Source organism: Penicillium antarcticum (genome assembly GCF_028974205.1).
Source record: "Penicillium antarcticum strain IBT 31339 chromosome Unknown utg000009l_segment0_segment0, whole genome shotgun sequence".
NCBI lineage: Eukaryota > Fungi > Ascomycota > Eurotiomycetes > Eurotiales > Aspergillaceae > Penicillium > Penicillium antarcticum.
In genome coordinates, this window is record NW_026695307.1 from 864,231 (window position 1) to 884,258 (window position 20,028).

The 20,028-nt window shown below is 50.7% G+C and overlaps 10 protein-coding genes across 10 annotated transcripts; 3 read left to right on the forward strand and 7 right to left on the reverse strand.

Moving 5' to 3' along the window:
• Window positions 1-1,113: 1,113 nt before the first annotated feature.
• N7508_008686 (uncharacterized protein) lies at window positions 1,114-1,636 on the reverse strand (the record flags this gene model as incomplete). The annotated part of the gene is made up of 2 exons (XM_058466749.1): window positions 1,114-1,451; window positions 1,633-1,636. The coding sequence occupies 2 exons, from the start codon at window positions 1,634-1,636 to the stop codon at window positions 1,114-1,116; spliced, it is 342 nt and encodes a 113-aa protein (XP_058314595.1).
• A 513-nt stretch (window positions 1,637-2,149) lies between these two features.
• nhp6 (high-mobility group nucleosome-binding protein) lies at window positions 2,150-2,638 on the reverse strand (the record flags this gene model as incomplete). Its single annotated transcript, XM_058466750.1, has 4 exons — window positions 2,150-2,185; window positions 2,247-2,371; window positions 2,425-2,520; window positions 2,575-2,638. The coding sequence occupies 4 exons, from the start codon at window positions 2,636-2,638 to the stop codon at window positions 2,150-2,152; spliced, it is 321 nt and encodes a 106-aa protein (XP_058314596.1).
• A 2,165-nt stretch (window positions 2,639-4,803) lies between these two features.
• N7508_008688 (centromere protein H) lies at window positions 4,804-5,647 on the reverse strand (the record flags this gene model as incomplete). Its single annotated transcript, XM_058466751.1, has 3 exons — window positions 4,804-5,176; window positions 5,233-5,404; window positions 5,473-5,647. The coding sequence occupies 3 exons, from the start codon at window positions 5,645-5,647 to the stop codon at window positions 4,804-4,806; spliced, it is 720 nt and encodes a 239-aa protein (XP_058314597.1).
• A 225-nt stretch (window positions 5,648-5,872) lies between these two features.
• Window positions 5,873-9,982, forward strand: atg11 (autophagy protein ATG11; the record flags this gene model as incomplete). The annotated part of the gene is made up of 3 exons (XM_058466752.1): window positions 5,873-5,940; window positions 6,024-6,135; window positions 6,200-9,982. The coding sequence occupies 3 exons, from the start codon at window positions 5,873-5,875 to the stop codon at window positions 9,980-9,982; spliced, it is 3,963 nt and encodes a 1,320-aa protein (XP_058314598.1).
• Window positions 9,983-10,514: 532 nt separating this feature from the next.
• On the reverse strand, window positions 10,515-11,582 carry N7508_008690 (uncharacterized protein; the record flags this gene model as incomplete). The annotated part of the gene is made up of 1 exon (XM_058466753.1): window positions 10,515-11,582. The coding sequence occupies one exon, from the start codon at window positions 11,580-11,582 to the stop codon at window positions 10,515-10,517; it is 1,068 nt and encodes a 355-aa protein (XP_058314599.1).
• Window positions 11,583-11,934: 352 nt separating this feature from the next.
• N7508_008691 (uncharacterized protein) lies at window positions 11,935-14,394 on the forward strand (the record flags this gene model as incomplete). The annotated part of the gene is made up of 1 exon (XM_058466754.1): window positions 11,935-14,394. One exon carries the CDS (start codon window positions 11,935-11,937, stop codon window positions 14,392-14,394), a length of 2,460 nt encoding a protein of 819 aa, XP_058314600.1.
• Window positions 14,395-14,650: 256 nt separating this feature from the next.
• Window positions 14,651-16,170, reverse strand: N7508_008692 (uncharacterized protein; the record flags this gene model as incomplete). The annotated part of the gene is made up of 2 exons (XM_058466755.1): window positions 14,651-15,617; window positions 15,677-16,170. 2 exons carry the CDS (start codon window positions 16,168-16,170, stop codon window positions 14,651-14,653), a joined length of 1,461 nt encoding a protein of 486 aa, XP_058314601.1.
• A 555-nt stretch (window positions 16,171-16,725) lies between these two features.
• Window positions 16,726-17,646, reverse strand: N7508_008693 (J domain-containing protein; the record flags this gene model as incomplete). The annotated part of the gene is made up of 1 exon (XM_058466756.1): window positions 16,726-17,646. One exon carries the CDS (start codon window positions 17,644-17,646, stop codon window positions 16,726-16,728), a length of 921 nt encoding a protein of 306 aa, XP_058314602.1.
• A 307-nt stretch (window positions 17,647-17,953) lies between these two features.
• On the forward strand, window positions 17,954-18,867 carry N7508_008694 (putative FHA domain protein SNIP1; the record flags this gene model as incomplete). The annotated part of the gene is made up of 2 exons (XM_058466757.1): window positions 17,954-18,329; window positions 18,380-18,867. The coding sequence occupies 2 exons, from the start codon at window positions 17,954-17,956 to the stop codon at window positions 18,865-18,867; spliced, it is 864 nt and encodes a 287-aa protein (XP_058314603.1).
• A 150-nt stretch (window positions 18,868-19,017) lies between these two features.
• N7508_008695 (uncharacterized protein) lies at window positions 19,018-19,508 on the reverse strand (the record flags this gene model as incomplete). Its single annotated transcript, XM_058466758.1, has 2 exons — window positions 19,018-19,259; window positions 19,319-19,508. The coding sequence occupies 2 exons, from the start codon at window positions 19,506-19,508 to the stop codon at window positions 19,018-19,020; spliced, it is 432 nt and encodes a 143-aa protein (XP_058314604.1).
• Between the last annotated feature and the right edge of the window lie 520 nt (window positions 19,509-20,028).

The following is a 20,028-nucleotide window of genomic DNA, read 5'->3' on the forward strand; positions in this document are numbered from 1 at the left end:
TAGACATTGACATGGACATTGATTGTCTCAGGTTTCCATGGTTCGCGTTTGTAGCCCTAAATGTGGAGAAAATACCCTTGTTAGACCCTGGACACTGTGTATACTAGACGGATCGAGACTGGTGGCAACCCAAATAGTGGTAAGTATAGACAACATAGGTGAGGTCAGAACAAACAAACCACAAGAGAAAATAAAAGGAAAGAAATAACCAACGAGGGAACCAATAGCTGATAAAGTCAAGAGGCAAAAGCTGCCGCCTAATTGATTCCGATTAAGTTGTCTTACATGCCGATCGGGATGATTCACCCGATTACTGTTCCTTGAAGGGTTCGCTAATCTGGACTCTGCTAAGCTTAATCTGAGGGTGTCCAGCAGATCTACTGTAGTATGTAGTCTGGTTAGGCGAGAATATGTCGATTATGGTATGGAGCATGAGATAATTCTGAATGCCTGCCAAGTTCTGTCATATTCGTGCGACAGCGAATCAGATTCCGGTACCAACATGCGGATGAGTATACATGTACCCTGTAATAGAACCCGAAGGCACCTGAATGCACCCATCGGAGGCAGCCGGAGCCTAACACTGCGAGAGTTTCAGGTTGGGCCAGATGCCCCAGTGAATCCGATGTTGAGTTCGTTCACTTGTACAAAGTGAGACATTGACCTCGTGGCGATGGCCTGGATGTACCCGGGAGAAAGATACCACCCGAGTATCATGTCATGCATGTGGCACCATGCATGTGCCGACAGCTGCTCATCATGGACTAGGGCTTATTCTTCCACAGCCCCGAGAAGCTCCCAGACCCTGACAAGGACATCGTAGGTCGTCATTGGTGGAAGCGGACTTTAGAAGCCCTGATCGACGACGACCACCACCACCATCACCACCACCTAGTCAAGATAACCTCAGCCTTAGCTCCATGGACTGTGTTGTGTACTGTTGTATACGCGACCGTGGAATCTGCCCGGTCACCAAAACACACTGGACCCGAAATCAAAACAGCCGGTGTGCCCTCTTCGGATGTCCAAGCCCCGTGATCCCCTGGTATAGTCCTCTGACCCAAGCTCCCTCAGGTCTGTCTTGACGTCTTCGAAGCTTAGTCTGGTGCTGCATCATCTCGCTCTCGAGTGCAGCTTCAGTTCACATCTTCCACCATCGTGTGTTCTCCAAGATTGGTTTTCGTTCACGGTGTAGCCGACAGAATAGCCGAAGCTGCAGCCGTCGAATTTCACTTCCTGTCTACCAGGAATCATATGGTAGAATAGCCACCTCGAGCTCCCCTTCGGAGCTTCACGCATGTCTTGGGCTGGAACCACTTCGTGCGCGAGAGTAGATTGGATCTCAAAGTAGTTGTCGTCGTTGACATGAAGGCTTGGCATTCCGTAGTAGTATTCGTCAGATGCATACTGCAAGCTCTCCAAGGCTGCTGGACCTACCAGCTTGTGTTGCTCTGTGCTCTTGATTGATCTGTATCAGAGCTGTATCGGCCTCGAGGTTTCAATTATGAAGTAGGCTTCATGTAAGGTCTAGATCAGTCACGGGCTACACGCCTTATCGAGGAGATGCCTGGTTTCAGTTAGGCTACTATAGTACATGTAATCGGCTATCCGCAGAGACCAGTGAGGACTCACCCATGATGCATACAAGGCTCTTGTAGAGTTTGGCTTGACTCGGAGAAGCTCTGAAATTAGCTTAGAGCCAAATGGTGACCCATGGAACTTCGATCCAGTTGAAGCCACAGCGAAACAAAGTTTACCCGAGCAACCCCGGATTCTGGGGCGGTGAATGACGCAGGCGGTAGGTTATTTTTGCGGGGCAAAATAAAAGCTCCGGGAGCTCGAGCTTGAACTTCAGCCGAGGTAAAGCCGAGGCCGTGTCTAGAAGCTTCACCTTTTACCTTGGGGGTCTAGCACTGTTCGAGCTACAAAGAAACAGGACCAGTTTAAAGGATCAGATCTCCCATTGATAAGTTGATAGCCTTTGATAAAAGCAGGGGAACCGTCAGAAGCAAATAAAAACCCCTCCGTCATCCTAACCCAAAAGCCGTGCACGAAACCATCCGAAAGAAGAAACCAGGGGAAAATCCATGAAAACTAGAAACACCTTGAGGCCGAAGACGAAGTGAAAATGCGAAATAGGCATTTAAATTTAGGAGGACTCCTCCTCATCCTCCTCATCAGCCTTCTGTTAAATTGGAGTTAGCAAGAAATCACAAAAACCCAAGAGAGTGGAATTTCACACGTACAGCAAGGTAAGCAGCCTTTTCCTCTTCGTAACGCTTCTTGTCAGCGGCAGCCTTGTCATCGTAGGGCTTGCGCTCAGTGGTGCTCAGAGCCTTCCACTTGTCACCGAGCTGCTTGCCGACCTGGCCTGTAGAAACTGTTAGATAGGGGGGTCACAGAGAAAGCTGCAGGATCACTGACCGAAGCTGATGCCGGGGTTCTCCTCGCGGACCTTATCGCGGTTGTCGTTGGCGAAGAACATGTAAGCGGAGAGACCACGCTTGGGAGCGTTGGGGTCTGTAGTGAATCAGTACATGGTACGCGTCACATCTGGATCTGGAATCAACTTACCCTTCTTGCGGCGCTGGACGCGGGGCTTCTCAGCGGCCTTGCGGGTGGACTTCTCCTTAGGCATTTTGTCTGCAGCGGTATGGTTAGACCTGGTGGCTCTGGCCATGATTGCGGTTGCGATATGCGAAAAGTACGCAGCTTTGTGCAGGAGGAGCGAAATGCGAGGCTGTTTACAGGGAAGTAAACGATTGGAGCTGGGAGAGAGGGGAAGATAGAGAAGTGTTTTAGTGTGGGAGGGCGCGTAGACTGAGTAGTCGCGACGCGCGCAAACCACTTTGAGCACTTGCGCGACCGAGGAAAATCAGGAATCGACGAGCAAAATTGTCTTACCTGATTTCAGAAAGCAATTGAATATGTGTGGTGAAAAAAAATCTGTTGTGTTCAGTTCGAGTCAGCTTTGCGACCACCAAAAGTAGATTCGCGACGAGGTTGCGCCGACGACACAAAAAAAGACATGGGCAATGAGGTGAAAATAGGTGAAATAAAGGATAAAAAGAATTGGAAAAAAAAGGGAAAATTGGTGGTGGTTGAAATGTGAGGGTATAGAGGGCTTATAGAAAGGAAGATATGCAGTACCTTTTTTTTGTATGGGGGAGCGAGTTTGTATGGGGGAGTTGGTAGAGAGGAATAGGAGAGGAAGAAGAGTAGAGGGGGGGAGGGCCGTAGTAGTAGCAAAGTGAGAGGGGACAATGTAAGCAGGGAATGTACATACGCGTATATTACACTGCCAGAGTGGCTTCCATAGCAAAACATTCTTCGTTTAGTCTGTAATTAGGCTGCTGGGTGAATAGTACTGATTCTTTTTCATTGAATCTCTTCTTTTCTGGCCTAATTATCATGTTTGGTCTACAAGTTCTTGATTAATGGTGAGGTAAAGGCCACAATACGTATGAAACGGTACGCTCATTCCGGTGGTGGATTGTCGTGGAGAATTACGTCTTGCTTCTTATTAATAAGTCGCGCAAACATACAGGTACTGGGTACGCGGTATTCTATAGTAATCCTGTCCCGCGACAAGTACTAGTACTTGTAATATTCTATAGATCGTGTTTACTTCACTTTACCGTGTTCTTTTGTTGAAAACTCTGTTGAATTGACCGTTGGTAGGGTGACTACACTGCCTGAATCAATGCAAGGCAATGATGTATCAGTATCAAAAATCATAAGATTGACCTAGGCAGTGCGAGAAGCAGCAGTGGTTCTTGACAACTTGTATTGAAGCACTTTGACAAGGATTATTAGAGAAACACGTACAGTACGATAGCTATCGCTGCCTGTCGGGCAAGACCGTGCCCTGGTCATGTATAAGAAACATTTGCCGCTCTAAGAGACAAGTCCCTGGCCACTATCATAGGTACTATACAGTGCTCTCCCAGGGTCAAATAAACAGAGCCCAAAGTTTACTTAGGCTCTCGGTGTCAAACCCGCAGTGTGATATATGGTCTAGGCAATCTGTGTAATAGCCCAAACCTAATGCAAAAAGAGACCGGTGTTATTATTCAAGGTTCTTCTCTCAGGCAAGGGCGGACGGTTGCTCCTCAATCATGGCGTGGCGTACCCTTTTAGCGTAACCCCCAATTGGAAACACGGCTGCAGAGAGGTACCTAGGTATGGACATTGACCCTCGCGCTATGGGCTACTGCCTTGAACGGAAGAGTCACCATGGGCTACAGGTGTTGGCAGGATCAGCATAACTTCAGTAATCTGATAGTTTGATAATACAGGAAATACATAGTAACCGATAGTAAGGAATAAGTAATATTAAGTATGTCCCAGAGTGAGACACTCCCAAAATGAAGCTTCCTTACCGGATCACATCATCACAAGCCAAGCCAAATGAAGGATGTCTTCTCCCTCAGACCGTATCGCATAGCGCGCCCTGACCCCAGTCATAAAGTACAGTACTAGGAATAGAAGATGTGATTCACGGATATCAGTATCCGCACATTCTTACATACCATACCGCAGTAAGGGAAGGCCCCGTAATATATCAGTTCCACGCCTTCCGAGAGGCGTCATAGAGTCGCGTATTGGTAATTTTATATATCGCATCCTTTAGTCAAAAGGTGCACATTAATCCGCCCTTACTTAGTACTTCTCTACACCGACATGTGTGCAGCCGTGGTATATGTAATTATCATTTAGGCCTGATAGAAATGGACAGAAATAGAATCTTGGGTATTGTACGCCTCCACGCCCGTGGATATGACAAAACTGAAACAAAAACATTCAGATATCATCACTTTCATCCAGCACCAGCGCGCGAAGCTTATCATCATCTGCCCAGTCTAGTCCACTTCCGACAACAACCGCGCTAGCGATATTCTTCATAGTCTCCCAGTGCGCCTTGCGCCCCTTCAGATCCACTTCGAGCTCATCCAGTTGCGACAAGAGCTCGGGATCGTCAAGTTTTTCTCGCCACGATGAATCCTGTTTAGTGAGCTCTAGTAGCTGTCGCACCAGCTCCTGGTTCTCGCGATTGATCTGTAGATTTTCTACTTGCAGGTTTGAGAGCTGTCTCAGCACTAGGTCATGTGCCGAGGCTAGGTTCTCATGTGCAAGCGCGAGCACGTCGCGTCGGTTCACCAGACGAAGAAGTGCTCTGTAATCCTTAATAAGACTCGGGTTCTGGCCCAGGGGATTTGTACGGGTACGTACCTTTCAGCAGGGGTTGTAGCCTTCAGGTGAACGGCTTTGAGAATCGGGTCGGTCATGAGGATCGTGTGGACTGCCTTCCTCCTGACCGTGTAGGTAGATCGCGCCTCCAAGAGTTCACGTTCCGCGATCGCGAGCTGCTCTTCTGCATTTTCGCCGGAAAGCGATTCCAAATCTTATTGGCAAAAAAAAAAATTAGAAAAAAAAGGAAGCAACATAAACGGCGTGGGGCTATGGACATACTCTGTTCGAGCACAGCTTTCTCCAGTTGTTGTTCCTGGATCCGGCTGTAGAGCTGGAGCACCAGAGCCTCCTTGTCCGATAAAGTCACGACATCGCGAGAGTCATCCGCAGCGTAGTCCAGTAAAGTCACCTCGCCCGGTTGCAGGTGAGGCAATAAGCCATGTTTTGCAGCCATGTTTTGCAGCCATGGCCTTAGATCCCGTGGTGACTGGCGCATGATATCGAGAGGCGGAGGCGGTGGGACAGCTTCCCCGACAAGGTTGACATCCTGCAACCTTCACCAGAGCCTGGATCAGGGCTTCAGGACTCTCACTCCTATACTTCCTGTACTCCGTGGGATTATTTATTCATATCTATCTTTACTGACTGTCGAGCTTCTAAGCTCGTTGGTGGAGGGGGTATGTCGTTGCACATCTACATTGCTCACACGGGTGAGCATTTCCTGGCTGATCCAGTAGCCTTTGCATCGTATGTACTTCATCTACTATGATGGATGATGAATAGATATCTACCTTCACTTCATGCCTCTCCAGCCAACTGACACCCTCCAGTCCAGATGCCTTGAGGTCATGGATTGTCCGCAATACGTCTATTCAGCCTCAAAGGCAAATATTGATGACAGCTCGGGGAAAGAACGTGAAGATTCAAACGCTTGCTACAGAGGTACAATGCCGTTTATCCCGAATCCCAGCATCCCTTGAACCGTGCTAATGCGTTATCACGATAGAATGAGATCTTCGTATATGACCGGCAATACATCAGCGAACCCCGCGACGTCGAATTCCCGGAGCTTCCTCTACCTGAACCTTTCCAACCCGGTAGACCCCCAGCGACCCTCAAAGACCAGAACGACCTCCAGGCATGGCGGAACCTCTACATGGCGCGACGCAGCTGGGCAATGGACTTGTCTAGTCGCTGCGGCTCTATCGATAGGAGTCTCCGAGACCATAATGAGCGGACCGATGTCATAAATCGTGCGGTGGGCGTTGCTCTCGAGAATCTCAAGTCCCATGTGGGCAATCTGGAGCATCGGTTCCAAGAGGCTCAGTCATGGGCGAACAACCTCCTCGAAGAGCAAAAGGCCGCCCTGGATGGCTGGCAGCGAGCTCTTTCCACCTTGGATGACATTCCGGCTCGCAAAGACTTCCCCCTTCTTGGGCGTCCGTCCACACCGAAAATGGAAAAGGATAGACCAACTGGGACGCTCCGTGACTTTGTCGATGTGGGCGAGGCTCAACGGGCCGGGTCTGAGGCAGAAGGCGTGTCATCGGCCTTTGGAAATAACATCCATGAAATTGGAAACTCCATCGCTGACATCTCCTCGGATACTCAGCGATTAGTCGACGAGGCGTTCCCTTCAACCGGAGACAGTGTCGATGGACTGTTGGAAGAAATGGAAACAATTGCCAAGAAGATTGCCTCGGATTATGAGCATGTTCTCAGTCTTCCAAGCAATAAGAACAACTTGGCCAATATCTCCAGACTGGCATTCAGCCATACCCAAGACCTTCTTCCGTCGCTATCGGAAATCAGTATTGAGCTTCAAACTGCGCTGGAGCAAGCCGTGCAACGTCGAGCGGCCGCTGAAAAAACCGCCATTGAGCATATGCGCACTATCTCTTTGCTTGAGTCCCGACTTGCCGATGCACATTCACGATTGGTCAATTTGGATGTAGGTAGCAACGCATTTGATGTGATCTACTCTGTTTTCCAGATGCCAATGGTGTATGGGTCTATTCTTATTGAATCAGTGCGGCGGCGGGAGTGGAGTGATAAAATCAAGACTGACTCACTGACACTGGCTGAGGAGATGGCCATATTAAGAGACGAGGAGCAACGGAGAAGAAAGAAGTGGTTGAAAAATATGAGTGATTTTGTTACCGTGACTGATTCCACAGCCCCGGGTCTTGAAGTCAACCTCCAGGGCCAAGATGATGAATGGCCGGAGGTCGCTCGGAAAGAGATTGAATATTATATTGACGATCTCAAGACAAATCATTCTTTGACGAAAGTGGCAGACGATTTGACTCAGCAACTCAAAGAACTGGATGCACCGAGCCGACAGCAGAGACGACGAGCCAAGGCATTCAAACAGGGAAGTGTGTTTGACTTGAGTCGGAGTTCTATTTTGCGCGCGGATGACTCTGTCCGCAGCTTGCAAGAAGAAAAGACGAAACTTGAAGAGAAACTCAGAGGGTCAGACAGTCGGGTCCGAAAGCTGGAAGATCTCCTCCATCGCCAGAGTCATCTCAGCCGGCCATCAAGCGGCAATTTTGGCGCACCTGAATTCCCCAGTTCGCCGGCGTCTCCCCACCCTGATGCGCTCTCAAGACGATCCTCAGTCTCCTCGAGACGGGTCTCAGCAACCCAGTCCCCGGAAGACAAAGCGCTTGTTCAGCGCATTGTTGCCCTCGAAGCAGAGTTGGCGACTGAGAGAGACGTCGTTCAAAGACTCCACAAGGAGGCCCACGCCGAGCGTCAAACTAGCTCTGACAAGTACCAAGAAGCTCAGTCTACCAAGAAGGATCTTATTGGCAATCTCGAAGCCCGCCAGCGCGAGTTCGAGGATGAGCGCCGATTCCTGGACTCGGAACTGAAGAAATTCAAACTACGCAACGAGGAAGTGGAAGAAGAACTTGATCGACTCATGGATAGCCGGGAGCATGGCAAACAAGAGACCGATGAGCAGATACACCAACTTGAGATTGAGCTGCAAAACGCTCATGACAATGCTGCTGATGAGGCACAGAAGATTGTCGATCTTGATTCAAATATCGCTGGCCTCAATGCACAGATCAATGATCTCAATACGCAAATACAAACTCGACAAGACAACGAAGGTGGACTGAAGACGAGAATTGATGAGTTTGAACAGCGCCAAGCGGAGTTGGAGCAAAAGAATCAGGACAACTACCAAGCCCTCGAGGCCATCTTCATGAACCTCTCTCCTGGAAGCACCGTGCCCGCCGAAATTCCCGACATCATCAAATCTATTGAGGTTCTCTCTGAAGGTCTTTCGATCCATGCTCGCAGTGCAGAAACGAATGCCACACAGGCCATCGCCGAGAACAAGATTCTTGAAGAACGAATTGCCAAATTTGAGGCGGAGGCAGAGGAGCGGACGAGAAACTTCGAAGATTGCGAGGCCCAATTGTCTCGATTAAACGAAGAACTTTCACAGGAACGATCAAAGCTCGAAGGATTGACTGCGGAATTAGACCAGGAACGCTCCAAGTTCAATGCTCTGCATGATCAAATAACTGCCGAAGAGGCTAGCCCCGAAGCTCTGCGCGAACAGATCGCCGAAGGGGAACGGAAACACGCCGACCTGTCACGACAACTGGCTGAGTCTGAGATCCAAGCCCAAAGTTTGAAAGATCAAGCGGCAGAACGGGAAGGCAAGGCCGGCATGACTTCAGAGACGGAGCAGCAGGCCGTGACCCGACTCGAAGCTCGAGGCACCAAGTCCCATGAGCTTTCAAAGCAGCTCTTCGCGCAGGTCGAGAAATTAGGAAGAATGCTAGAGCAATTGGGTTTCACGGTCATTCAGCAGGATGGCCAACTCACTGTTCAGCGCGCTTCCAAGCTCAGTGCCTCACTCAGCCTGGGTGAAAGCCTCGCCCAGTCAGGCATTGTCTCCATGAAACCAGATGCAGGCCTTCTCAGCTGGATGCAAGCAAAAACTTTGGAAGACGAGGAGACTCAGTTTTCGGCTTTCATGCAAAGCTTGGCTCAGTTTGATGTCGCCGTGTTTGGGGATGTCGTCGTCAAACGCGTCAAAGATATCGAAACGCTAGCCCGCAAGTGGCAGAAGGAAGCTCGGGGCTACCGTGATAAATATCATCGAGTCCAAAGCGAGGCACATGACAAGATTGCTTATCGATCTTTCAAAGAAGGCGATCTTGCTCTCTTCCTTCCTACCCGAAACCAAGCTATCCGCTCCTGGGCGGCCTTCAATGTGGGTGCGCCACACTATTTCCTGCGCGAACAAGATACGCACAAGCTTCAGGCTCGGGATTGGCTTCTTGCCCGCATCACCAAGATCGAGGAGCGCGTAGTTGATCTTTCCAAATCACTTAATAGCATCGCGCCAGATCGTCGCTCTCTCGGAGACGCTAGTGATGGCGCCTCTCTAGACGATGAAAATCCATTCGAACTATCAGACGGTCTACGCTGGTACCTCCTCGAAGCCGTTGAGGAAAAGCCTGGGGCACCCGCCACCCCGGGTCTAGCAAAGAGCACAGTTGCCTCAAATAATGTCGATGCCAAAGGCAGCATTCGCCTCAAGCGACCTGCGGACGAAGGGGCCGTTCAAAAAACTCTATCAAGGAGCCTTGACAGCCGTCGTGAAAGTGCCAACTCCAAACGGGGAACACCCACTCCATCTCAGCACGCCATCGAGTCCACAGCGGATCTCGTCCGGCCTGCCGAAGCTGATGCCGGCTCACAGCCTCGAGAGGCTGCCCCGATCTTTGACGAGGTTCGCCGTGACCTACTCTCCGGCCCGTGAAAAGTAGGATATATATTGATTTCCTTCTTTTCCCGGGTCTGCTCTGTTTTTTATATACTTCGGGTCAGAGGCTAACGTGCTTTCTTGCCTCAGGATTTTGGGCACTCGTCGCTTAACCCCACTGGGGACGTGGCTTCGTCGCCCTCCCGGTCGACGTCTGGTCGTCAACAGAATGGTCGATCTCGTCCTTGGGAGAAGTTGTGGTCGCTTGATTATCGACTTGAGGGTGGTGCATGATAGCCTGTTGCCCGGGTTGAATGGAGTAGCGGTTCATCGTTTTGTTTCAGCTTGCTCTTACTTTTTTTCTTTCTTGTTCTTTTCTTTGGCATTAAGACTGCGGCTGTTGGTTTTCATCTACGAGTCATTTGCTTTTGTCATTTTATTTCAGATACCCAACAATGCAATTTACTTACGAATCTATCGAGTCGGGGATGGCCTGCGGATTTATAGAAACAACAAGATAGAACCATAAAGCCCTTCTGATAGTAGTTAGATGAAGCTTGAACGCAAATGCAATGTGACACTAGAAACGCTAATCTAATTCACCGATTCCTTCCATACCACCCATGTCGTCCCAGAAACTGCTAAAGTCCACATTCTCATCTTCAAACAATTGCTTTGCTTGGAACATGGCAGACCGCTGTCGTTCCGGAGTGAAGCCACCAGGCTGCGAGCTTTCCCATTGAATCAACTCAACCCAGCGAAGGAAGAGATCCTCCTTACCCATCTCGGTCAACTTATCCTTAAAAGCAAGAATCTGATCACGCTGCTCAGAGCGCTGACGACCAGCGGGAGTATTCTCATCCCCAACACGCCATATCAACCATCCATCAGGATCAGTATGAACGAGCACGGCAGTACGGAACTCATCCATCTGCACCCCATCGCCCTGCCTGTTCTTATCAACAAGCGCATGAGCCCGAATCATAGCATTATAATCCAAATTCCAATCCTCATCAACAAGCAAATACCCCGTCTTCCCAATACGCTCAGGCGTAACAGCAGCAACGATCTTATCCCGCCGCGCCTCATCCTCGCGGATCCACTTATTGCGCTCAAGCTTCCGACTCCAGCTCCGGTGGCTGCGACGCACGATGACCTCGCGCTCCCGGAACCCCACCGCACGTCGCCAGCGCACGGGCCCCTGGATGAAATTAATCGGCCACGACAGGAACATCGTCACGAGGAAGTAGTCGATCAGCAGGGTTCCCGTGCGCCGTAGCACGATTTGTAACCCCTCCGTCCACGGGGTCGTGGCCGCGTCCACTGTCATCGAGCTTTGGAGGCCGATTAGCGTTGCGATGAGTGCTGGGTAGGTGGTTATGCCCTGGTAGATGCGGAGCGCGATTACGGCGCCGACTATTAGGTTGACGATGAGGGGGACCGTGAAGGTTTGCCGTTTTAGTTCTTCGGCTGTTATGTCCAGGTGCACTAGGTAGACTTCTTTTTCGGAGAGGGGTTCGACGAAGGACTGCAGTGTTGCTGGGACTTTGGTGAAGGGTGGGATTGGGCCTGAGACTGAGCTTGGTGTTGAGGCGCCTGATGAGCCTGGTGTTGACGCCGGTGTTTTGCGACCTGATCGTCTTGCGGATTTCGCCATCTTGGGTTTGGTTGCTGGTTGGCTTGGTCGGGTTGGTGAAGGAGCTCTGGAGCTTGCCCAGGTGAGCTTGGGAATGTGTTGCTTTTATCAAAGCTTCGAGGTCTGAGGATCGACGCGAATGAACGGGTCACATGTCAATATCAAATGTCATTTGCACATGAGCTGAGCCTTGAGATATCGTCAGGCAATAAATTGTTTGTACAGAGTAGAGAAGACAGAAGTTCAGAGTGAAGACGTAATTCGGAGATTCCACAGGCTAACCACATTGGGGAATGAGTGGTCCCCGTATTTACTCTTCCTCGCGTCTTCCTCCACTCCCGACTTTCGCGTTTCCTCTGCAAGGGGCGACATCATGTCATCCGACAGGAAGAACCGAGTGTCTCAGAAAGCGCCGCGGTCGCCTTTTCAACACGCCTCCAAATTCGACATAGATCAATTCCCGTCGAGCTTCAAGAATGATACGCAGCGACGAGGTCCTCCCCGTTCCGGCAGTCTAGCAGCAGCATACCACATTGCGTCCAAACAAAACATGCCTTTCACTGCCAAAGATTTAAGCCCACAGGCAACAACACCCAGCCCGCGCCAGAAGCGTCACTCAATGAACGCGTTCACTTCGACGTCCCCAAACTCCCCTCCGCCTGACGAAATCATGGACTCCTACAGACAGATTGAAGAAGACGGCACCCTGGCCAAGTTTGTGCGCGAGGATTCTTGGGGATCAAGGGCCCGCTCCCCAGGTCGACTGAGTCGCTCGTCTTCACGCGCACAGGAGGCGAGTCGGGCATTCGGGTCCCCAGAAGGGAATTCCATATCCGGTGCCAGTCTCAATGGTGATCTCGGCGCGTACCGACCTCCCAGGGCTAGAGATTATACCGAGGACGAGAAGCGTCTCAATCGCGTTACGAAGAAGGGCTCGCCGGTCTTCAGCAGGGCGCATATGGGACGATCCCCTTCGTTGACAGCGGACAATCTACAAAGACGCGAACAAGAGGAGCTTGAGGTGGAACAACATATCGTGGAGGATGATGCCGGTCGAGGTCCTTCGCTGAATCTACCATCTAGCTGGGGCAGTCGCGCCAATTACCCTCACGACTGGCAGAGGAAAACCAGTCAGCCCAGTGTTTCCGAGAAAAAGGAGGAAACTAGGCCGTCGAATCGTTACTCGGCGCCTACCACGAATGGGGAACGCGACCCGATAGCCAGGCCTGCTCGCACGTCTCCTCGTTCTCCGGTGCGGAACGGTCTTCCTGCTAGGGGTGTTCTTGAAGAACGCACCGCTAACTCTCATAATCAGGCTCCGAAAGAAGATCTAGCGTGGAAACAACCTCCGTCCAAGCCCGTTTTTCCTACTGGCGACGGCAATTCCATTCCCAACAGCCCTGTTACTGTGTTCAAGAGCGACACCGCGTACGAAGGCTCGAAGTTTACGCGACCTAGTCCTAGCAAGCGAGGTTCAAGAGATTTGCTGCGGAGGCTGTCCAGAGTTGAGACACCCAAGCCTGATCATATGAAGACTCCTCAGCCATCGAACTTTTTCGGTGGTAAAATCTACGACCAGACACCGCGGGTAACTGGCGCATGGATTGATACTCCCGTGACTGAGCGAGTGGCAGATCGGGTTCCTGAACTCCCTGAAGATTTGACTAGAGACATTGTTCCTCCACGGGCAGCAAGTGAATCCAAGACCGTTACACCGCCTGTAAAGTCAGCGGAAACTGCTACATCGACGCCTGAAGAGACAAAACCAATTGAAAGCAAACAAGAGGAGCCTCTTCCTGAGTCAAAATCGGAGAAACAATCAAGAGCCCCATTGCCCCGACCACATCTGCCAAAAAGTGCGCTGGAAACTGTCATTGAAGATGCAAGCTCGGGCAAGGACGATGAATTCGGGAATGATACCCTGGAGTCTCTCCGAGGTATGATGGATGACGAAGATGGACCAGCCGAGCTCAAAGTCGAAGAAGAAGACGAAGAGGCCTATGAAAAAGCAGTCCTCGAGAAACTCGCACGGTCAGACTCAGCACAAAAAGGCCAGGTCGACCTGGGTTCCGTTAACGACAAGCTGAACTCACTCATGCGACACATCAGTGAAGTCAAGAAAGGACTCGACGGTCTCGAAGGCCAAGTCAACAGAGCCACGACCATTTCGAAATCAAGTTCTACCCCAGAGAAGAGCAGCAAACAGCCATCACACATCCACACAGATGAAACTTGCAAAGACTGCGGTACACACTCCGATGGGCGAGTATACGCCGCACTGCCTGTTCCCCGATTGTGGAAGCGGGACCCAACATCTGGACGCCTTCAAATGACAAAACTCGGCTGGTTTACTCTCATTTCATTATCGTGGTATATCCTCGAATGCCTCATGTGCGAACATTTCAGCCGGCCTGAAATAACAGATAAATGCGAGGGCTATTGTCTCCGTCCCGATGCACCCTCCTTCCCGCTGGTGACAGTGACGATGCTGTGGCGCTGGTCACATCTTTCGACACTTCTCACACCTATCTTTGCTATTTGCGTTTTTGTCTTCCGGCTGTTCACACAATTGCTGGGCTTTTCGGATGGATATGTGGAGGAGACACCCCAGCTTGCGGGTCTTGTTGGTGAAATTCGTATCAATGGAACGCCTGTTGCTTTTCCCTGGTTGTCGGCGCCGACAGCTCAGGCTGTTGCTCATGAGCCTAAGCAGTCAATTGAACATGTGCGGCCTGTGCAGCCTGTTCAATCCGTGTGGCCACCTCGGGATGCGTATCAACAACAGCGGTGGGAGGAGGACCAAGCGTCGATGGATGACGATGAAGTCCTTTGACTGCCTAAGATTGCTTCTATTCTGCACCGTAAATTGACTTTGCAGCCAGCTGAGATTTGTTTACTTCAGCGAATCATTTTCTCGTGGATTAGCCTAGCCCATCGTGACTCTAGCTTCTGCCTAATGCAATTGCAACAGCTTACTCTTGCAATGAAAATCATTCAATTGACTGAAATCTAGTACTCAAAACACAGGCTGTATCGTTAAAATGCATAAATCAACAGGGTATACAATGCAACACAAAAGCACGAAAGACTCATAGACGCGCTCTTTCCCGCCACTCCTTCTGCATAGCCTTCTCCCCCTCCAATCTCCAAGCAGCGCTCTTCCGCAAAAGAGCGTCAGCCTCCTCATCAGTCGTCTCACAAGCCTTCTCAATTGGAATCTGCTTCTCAGATTTCGCCTTGTAAGAAATATAAGTGAGATTACTCGTCGATGTAACACGACCAGCAGCCGCGTCCCGACAGAACGAAGCAAAACTCTCGAAGAACCGGCGGCCCTGCGTCGTTTCAATCATAAGCATACCATGGCAATGCGGCATACCCTCGAACATCTCAGCGACGAGAGGAGCACCAGCCTGGTGAATGCGGCGCGCAACGATCAATCCTTCGTCCGTGAGACCTTCCTCACCAGTCGATATCCAAATTGGTGGTGCATCCTTCCAGAGCTCGGCTGGGGCCGTGAGCGGGGAGACTAATGGATGCAGAACCATGTTGGCGTTGCAGAAGAGATCCACTCGCGGCGGGGATACAGGCCAGATATCATCTGGCGGGAAGGGAATCGGCTCGAATGGAGTGTCTGCGCCTGGCGGGGCATCGAGAAAATCGAAAAGCTCGTTTCTTTTCACTGATGGCATTGAGCGAGTGATATCGCACCATGGTGATACTGCTGCTAGGCCGCCCGGTAATTCAATGGGCACGTCTTTGCCGTGGAAATGAAGCGTGTGGGATGTGCGGTGGAGGGTTAGAAGGGTTTGCAGGAGGACTAGTGAGAGGTTGCCGCCTGCCGAGTCACCTGCAAGGATGATCTTGTTTGCTGGGACTGGCTTGTGGAGGGAGCCTGGTGGTGGGTGGATGAGAGAGAGGTAGGCTGTTAGGGCATCTACCAGGCCTGCTGGGAATGGGTTCTGTGGTGCTAGTCGATAGCGGATGGAGAGGATTTGGGCTCCTGTTCGGTGGGAAAGATGTGCGAGGGGGACACGGTGGGTGCATGGGTCCATGAGGCTGTTGGGTATGTTAGTTGGATGTACTTGACTTATGTGAAAGCATCATCAGGTACTCACAAGTAAGCACCGCCGTGGAAATACAGGATTGTCATATCAGATGGCGATTCCGCGCGCAGCTTGTGATATTTCTCCTCTTCCGAGATATTGGGCTGCGCCGTGCGCTTTCCCACATTGCCGCGGTAGCCAGTCCATTCCGCTTCAACGGCAGCGATATCTGGTATATCACAGGTCTCGTCGCCGGTCTTGAGGACGTCGATTGCGCGCAACACCGCGTCGCGCACATCGATCTCAGGTTGGGGGAGTGTCACTTTGGACACCCACATAGGGCCTTTGATTCCAGGATCACGCATGCTGTCTTTCTGCATTTTAAGGACTGAATGTTTCAGGCCCATGAATGAGCGCAGGACTGCGACCGTTAACTCGGTGCGCAAGTCCTGCTTTCCCGTCACAGGGGACATTTGAATGCCATGAAGGATAAGTGTCTTGAGAATCAGAGGCAGTCGGACTAGGATCGCCTTCAGAAGAACGATGGGCTGCTTGAGCGAGCTCATGGTGACGAACTGATTGAGGCACTGGAAGGAAGAAATTGGGGGCTGGCGCAGTTGTATATACTGATATAAGACCAGGCCCTAAACCGGATCTAGTTGAGTTGCGTCACTGCCGAGGTCCACAGCCAATGCATGTATAAAGTTGCTTTCAGGTACATTTTTTGATCATGAAGTTTCAATCTTAAAGTTGAGATTTATTCAATATATATAGTCCTGCCCTTACGCCTATTTGAACATGACTTGAATATGATCACATGGTGGCCCTTGCATACAGTTCTAGGCCTTCATATCACGACCCCACCTCTATACAGCATGCATAAATCCCGAGGTCTCGAAGATGGGCAAAAGAGCGGTGGCAAAGAGAGGTCAAACTAGGGAGAAGAAAGTGCATGGAACAGTATCCTCGCTTCAAGGCTTTCGCGTGTTGTTCAATACTTCATTGACCCATGCCAGCATGCAAAGTCTCCAGGGACTAGGTGAGGCACATGCGTAGAACCAAACAATGCCGCCCATGTGAAATGTCAAAGCGTGATTCAATCATACGCCCAGGTAGAAAGTTTAGGTATCTGCAATCTCAGGCTGAACCGAGTCCGCAGGCTGCGCAAGATCCGACATAATCTGACTGTCAGGCTGGGAGGTCTCATTCGGCCGGCGAAGAGGATTTAATTCATTCTGATAGACATTTTGCTCAGAATCTTTTAATCCCGACCCAGTGGGATCTCTTCGAATGAGGAAACCCTGCACACGAGCATCATTCGAATCCATCTGCTTGATGGTGTTGTCTTTCCGGCCATGCAGGAAGCGAGCAGACTCCTCATTGTACTGACGCACTTTATCCTCAAACCCAGTATTCATCTGGCCGATCCATGAGGCTTGAACAGCGCCTCCGAAGAGCACCAAAAGGATCACTAGCCGGGTGAAGGTGCGTTGGTCGACAACGTGCTGCTGCGGACCGTTGTGGCGGTTATGCCACCGTTCCCAGTCTTCCCATGTAGCATTGGCATATATACCTGACCCGTGTGTGTTCCAGTCCGCTGTATCCTGTACTGCGTGGTTCCATCCGGTGCCGGTTTGGTCATAGGCAGCTCGTCTAGTGGGATCGGAAAGGATCTCATGTGCATCCACCACGATTCGATAGCGTTGTATTCGAGCTTCGGCGGTCAATTCTCCAAATAGTGGGTGATCTTTGGTGAAGGGTCGATCGGGGTGGTAGATCTTAACAAGGTCGTAGTATTGTCTCTTCTCGTACGGAGCGCCGCGGGGAATGTTCAGGACGTCGTAGGGACTGAAGCTTGGGTTGCTGGGCCAGATGTAGTTCTGGTGAGAGAACTGTGAGGTCGTTGCATAGCTTCTGCTTTTGTGTGGTTTGTGTAGTTTATGAATTGGAGCGGCTTTCCTATTGAAATGGGCAGGTGGCGAGGCTGTCGAGCTCAGTAGTGGCAGGCCGCCCCCACGAAGAAGGTTCGATTTCTTAAGCATGACCGCATCATTCAGCTGCAAGAGAGCACGGGTGAATCCGTTATGCTCTCTCAAAGTAGTCGTGTTGAGAGAAGGATAGCTCCCCTCACTTGGTCTTCGGGCCGGCTGCGGAGATGATCACGTGTGGTCGTTGGAGCTTTGATTCAAGATCTCCAACTCAATACTTGTTGCTTCGGTCATCACACTTCCTTTTTGCGCAAATTCTTTCCACCGGCCAGTATGGCCAGATCCGATGATGAAGACCGTCACGAGCGCCGGCAAGGCTCATTTACCTCGACCTCAAACATGAATCGCGAACGCCGACGAGATGCACCCCGAGACGATGACTATTCAAGCTCAAAACGACGTGACGATGACCGCCGAAGCTCCCGACGAGACAGCCCTCGACGTAGATCCTCTCGCAGCCCCCGGCATCATCATAGGGACAGATCTACAAGCTCAACTGGCGACAGGCGCAGACGCAGACATTCGCGCAGTCCCCGAAGAGAGCGCAGAGAACGATCAACCAGTTCCGCCGCAGAAGACCGCCGCAGACACAGATACCGCAGTCACCGACATCGTGATAGTCGCGGAGATGAAGAACGATCATATAAGAGACGCCCGCGATCCCGTTCTCGCTCACCACGACCATCGCGCAGCTCTCCACCTCGTGCATTGCAACGCAGCGGTCCGCTACCTTCACAGTCAGACGCTTTCACCGACGTAGCACAACCCGGAGAGGCACCTGCACCAGAGAAACAAAAGCCCAATTTCAGCTCTACCGGCAGATTGGCGGCAGAAAGCAATACAGTTCAAGTCCAAGGCGGAGAAGGAATCGTCTTGAAATACCATGAGCCTCCAGAGGCTCGCAAACCACCTGCCAAGGAAGCGTGGCGTATGTATGTCTTCAAGGGAGAAGATCTACTAGAAACTGTGGAACTTCTGGAACGCAGTTGCTGGCTTGTCGGTCGCGAGCGAACTATCGTGGATTTCCCTCTCGACCACCCCAGTTGCTCGAAGCAGCATGCTGTGCTCCAGTTCCGATTTGTTGAAAAAAAGAACGAATTTGGTGACCGTATCGGAAAGGTCAAGCCTTACCTCCTTGATCTGGAGAGCGCCAATGGCTCTAGTGTTAACGGGGAGACCGTACCAGCAGGTCGCTACGTGGAGGTCATGGACAAAGATGTGATTCGCTTTGGATTGAGCTCCCGCGAATACGTTCTCATGCTACCTCCTAGCTGAGCTGGGGCTAATCCGATTGTAACATAAGGGGCATTCATTAAATAGTACAAGTGGATGGGATGAAATGAAAGATTTAACGGCAATAATATTACACTCGACGATTTACAAGTCATGCAAGCTCAGAAAAACAGCGTCAGAAGACAAAAACCATTACATGCGGCTCTTGGCCTCCTTGGCCTTCCCTTCAACAGCACCCATGGCCTCCTTTGTCTTTCCCTTGGCCTCTCCCATAGCTTCCTCGGCCTTTCCCTTGCCCTGACCTAGAGCTTCCTCGGCCTTGCCCTTTCCTTCGCCAGCCATGTTAGCGGCATCACCCTTAGCCTCTTCGCCCTTGGCCTTAGCCTGCTGGGCTCCAGCACCAACGGCGTCCTTGATGCTGTGGGCAGCTTTCTCTGTTGGGGAAATCATGTTAGCATCTATCTTAACAGGATCAATGCAATGATAAACATACCACCCTGGTCAATTCCCTTCACAGCAGCATCAGATACCGTCCGGTCGGCTTTCTTGAGTGTATCCTTGGTTGCATCGATAGGTCCCTTGTTGTATGAAGCTGTAGCAGAGATAGACCGAATAGCCTGGAAGCCAGGAGTGCGAGCAACCACACGGGTTCTGAGGAGAGGAGCGAAGCGTGTTGCGGACATGATCGCGGATATGGGTAGTAATATAGTGATGAAGATATTTGAGGTTATGGAATTGATCAAATGCAATATTGTAAAGTCCAGACCAGGATCGAGCAGTCCTTTAAGTAGTCGCCTCATCAAAATAAGGACTGGTTTGTGCTTTGTCGCCTCTTGCGAAGAGTTGGCCTTGCCTACGTCATCAGTATGTAGTGTCTCTTACGTCGACTGACGGTCAGACTGGTTTTCTTGTAACTTGGTCGTATTGCTGAAATCAGGTTTGACCGTAGTTATTTGGAAATTCTATTGGAAATTGTATCTAGGAAAGGTCCTTTGAGCTAAAATGTATATTCACGTATGTGACGCTTGTCTGTACGTGATAGCGGCCACAGAGTATAACCCCCCAATCGTAGATCTAGCTTAGAGGGGTTGAGTCGTTGTTCTAAGCAGATTTCAAACCGCTGTATAAATCCAATTGGTACCCATTGTGTTTATAAGTTTTATAGCTAGTGCTCATCGCATGGTGAAAACTGGCTAGTTCATG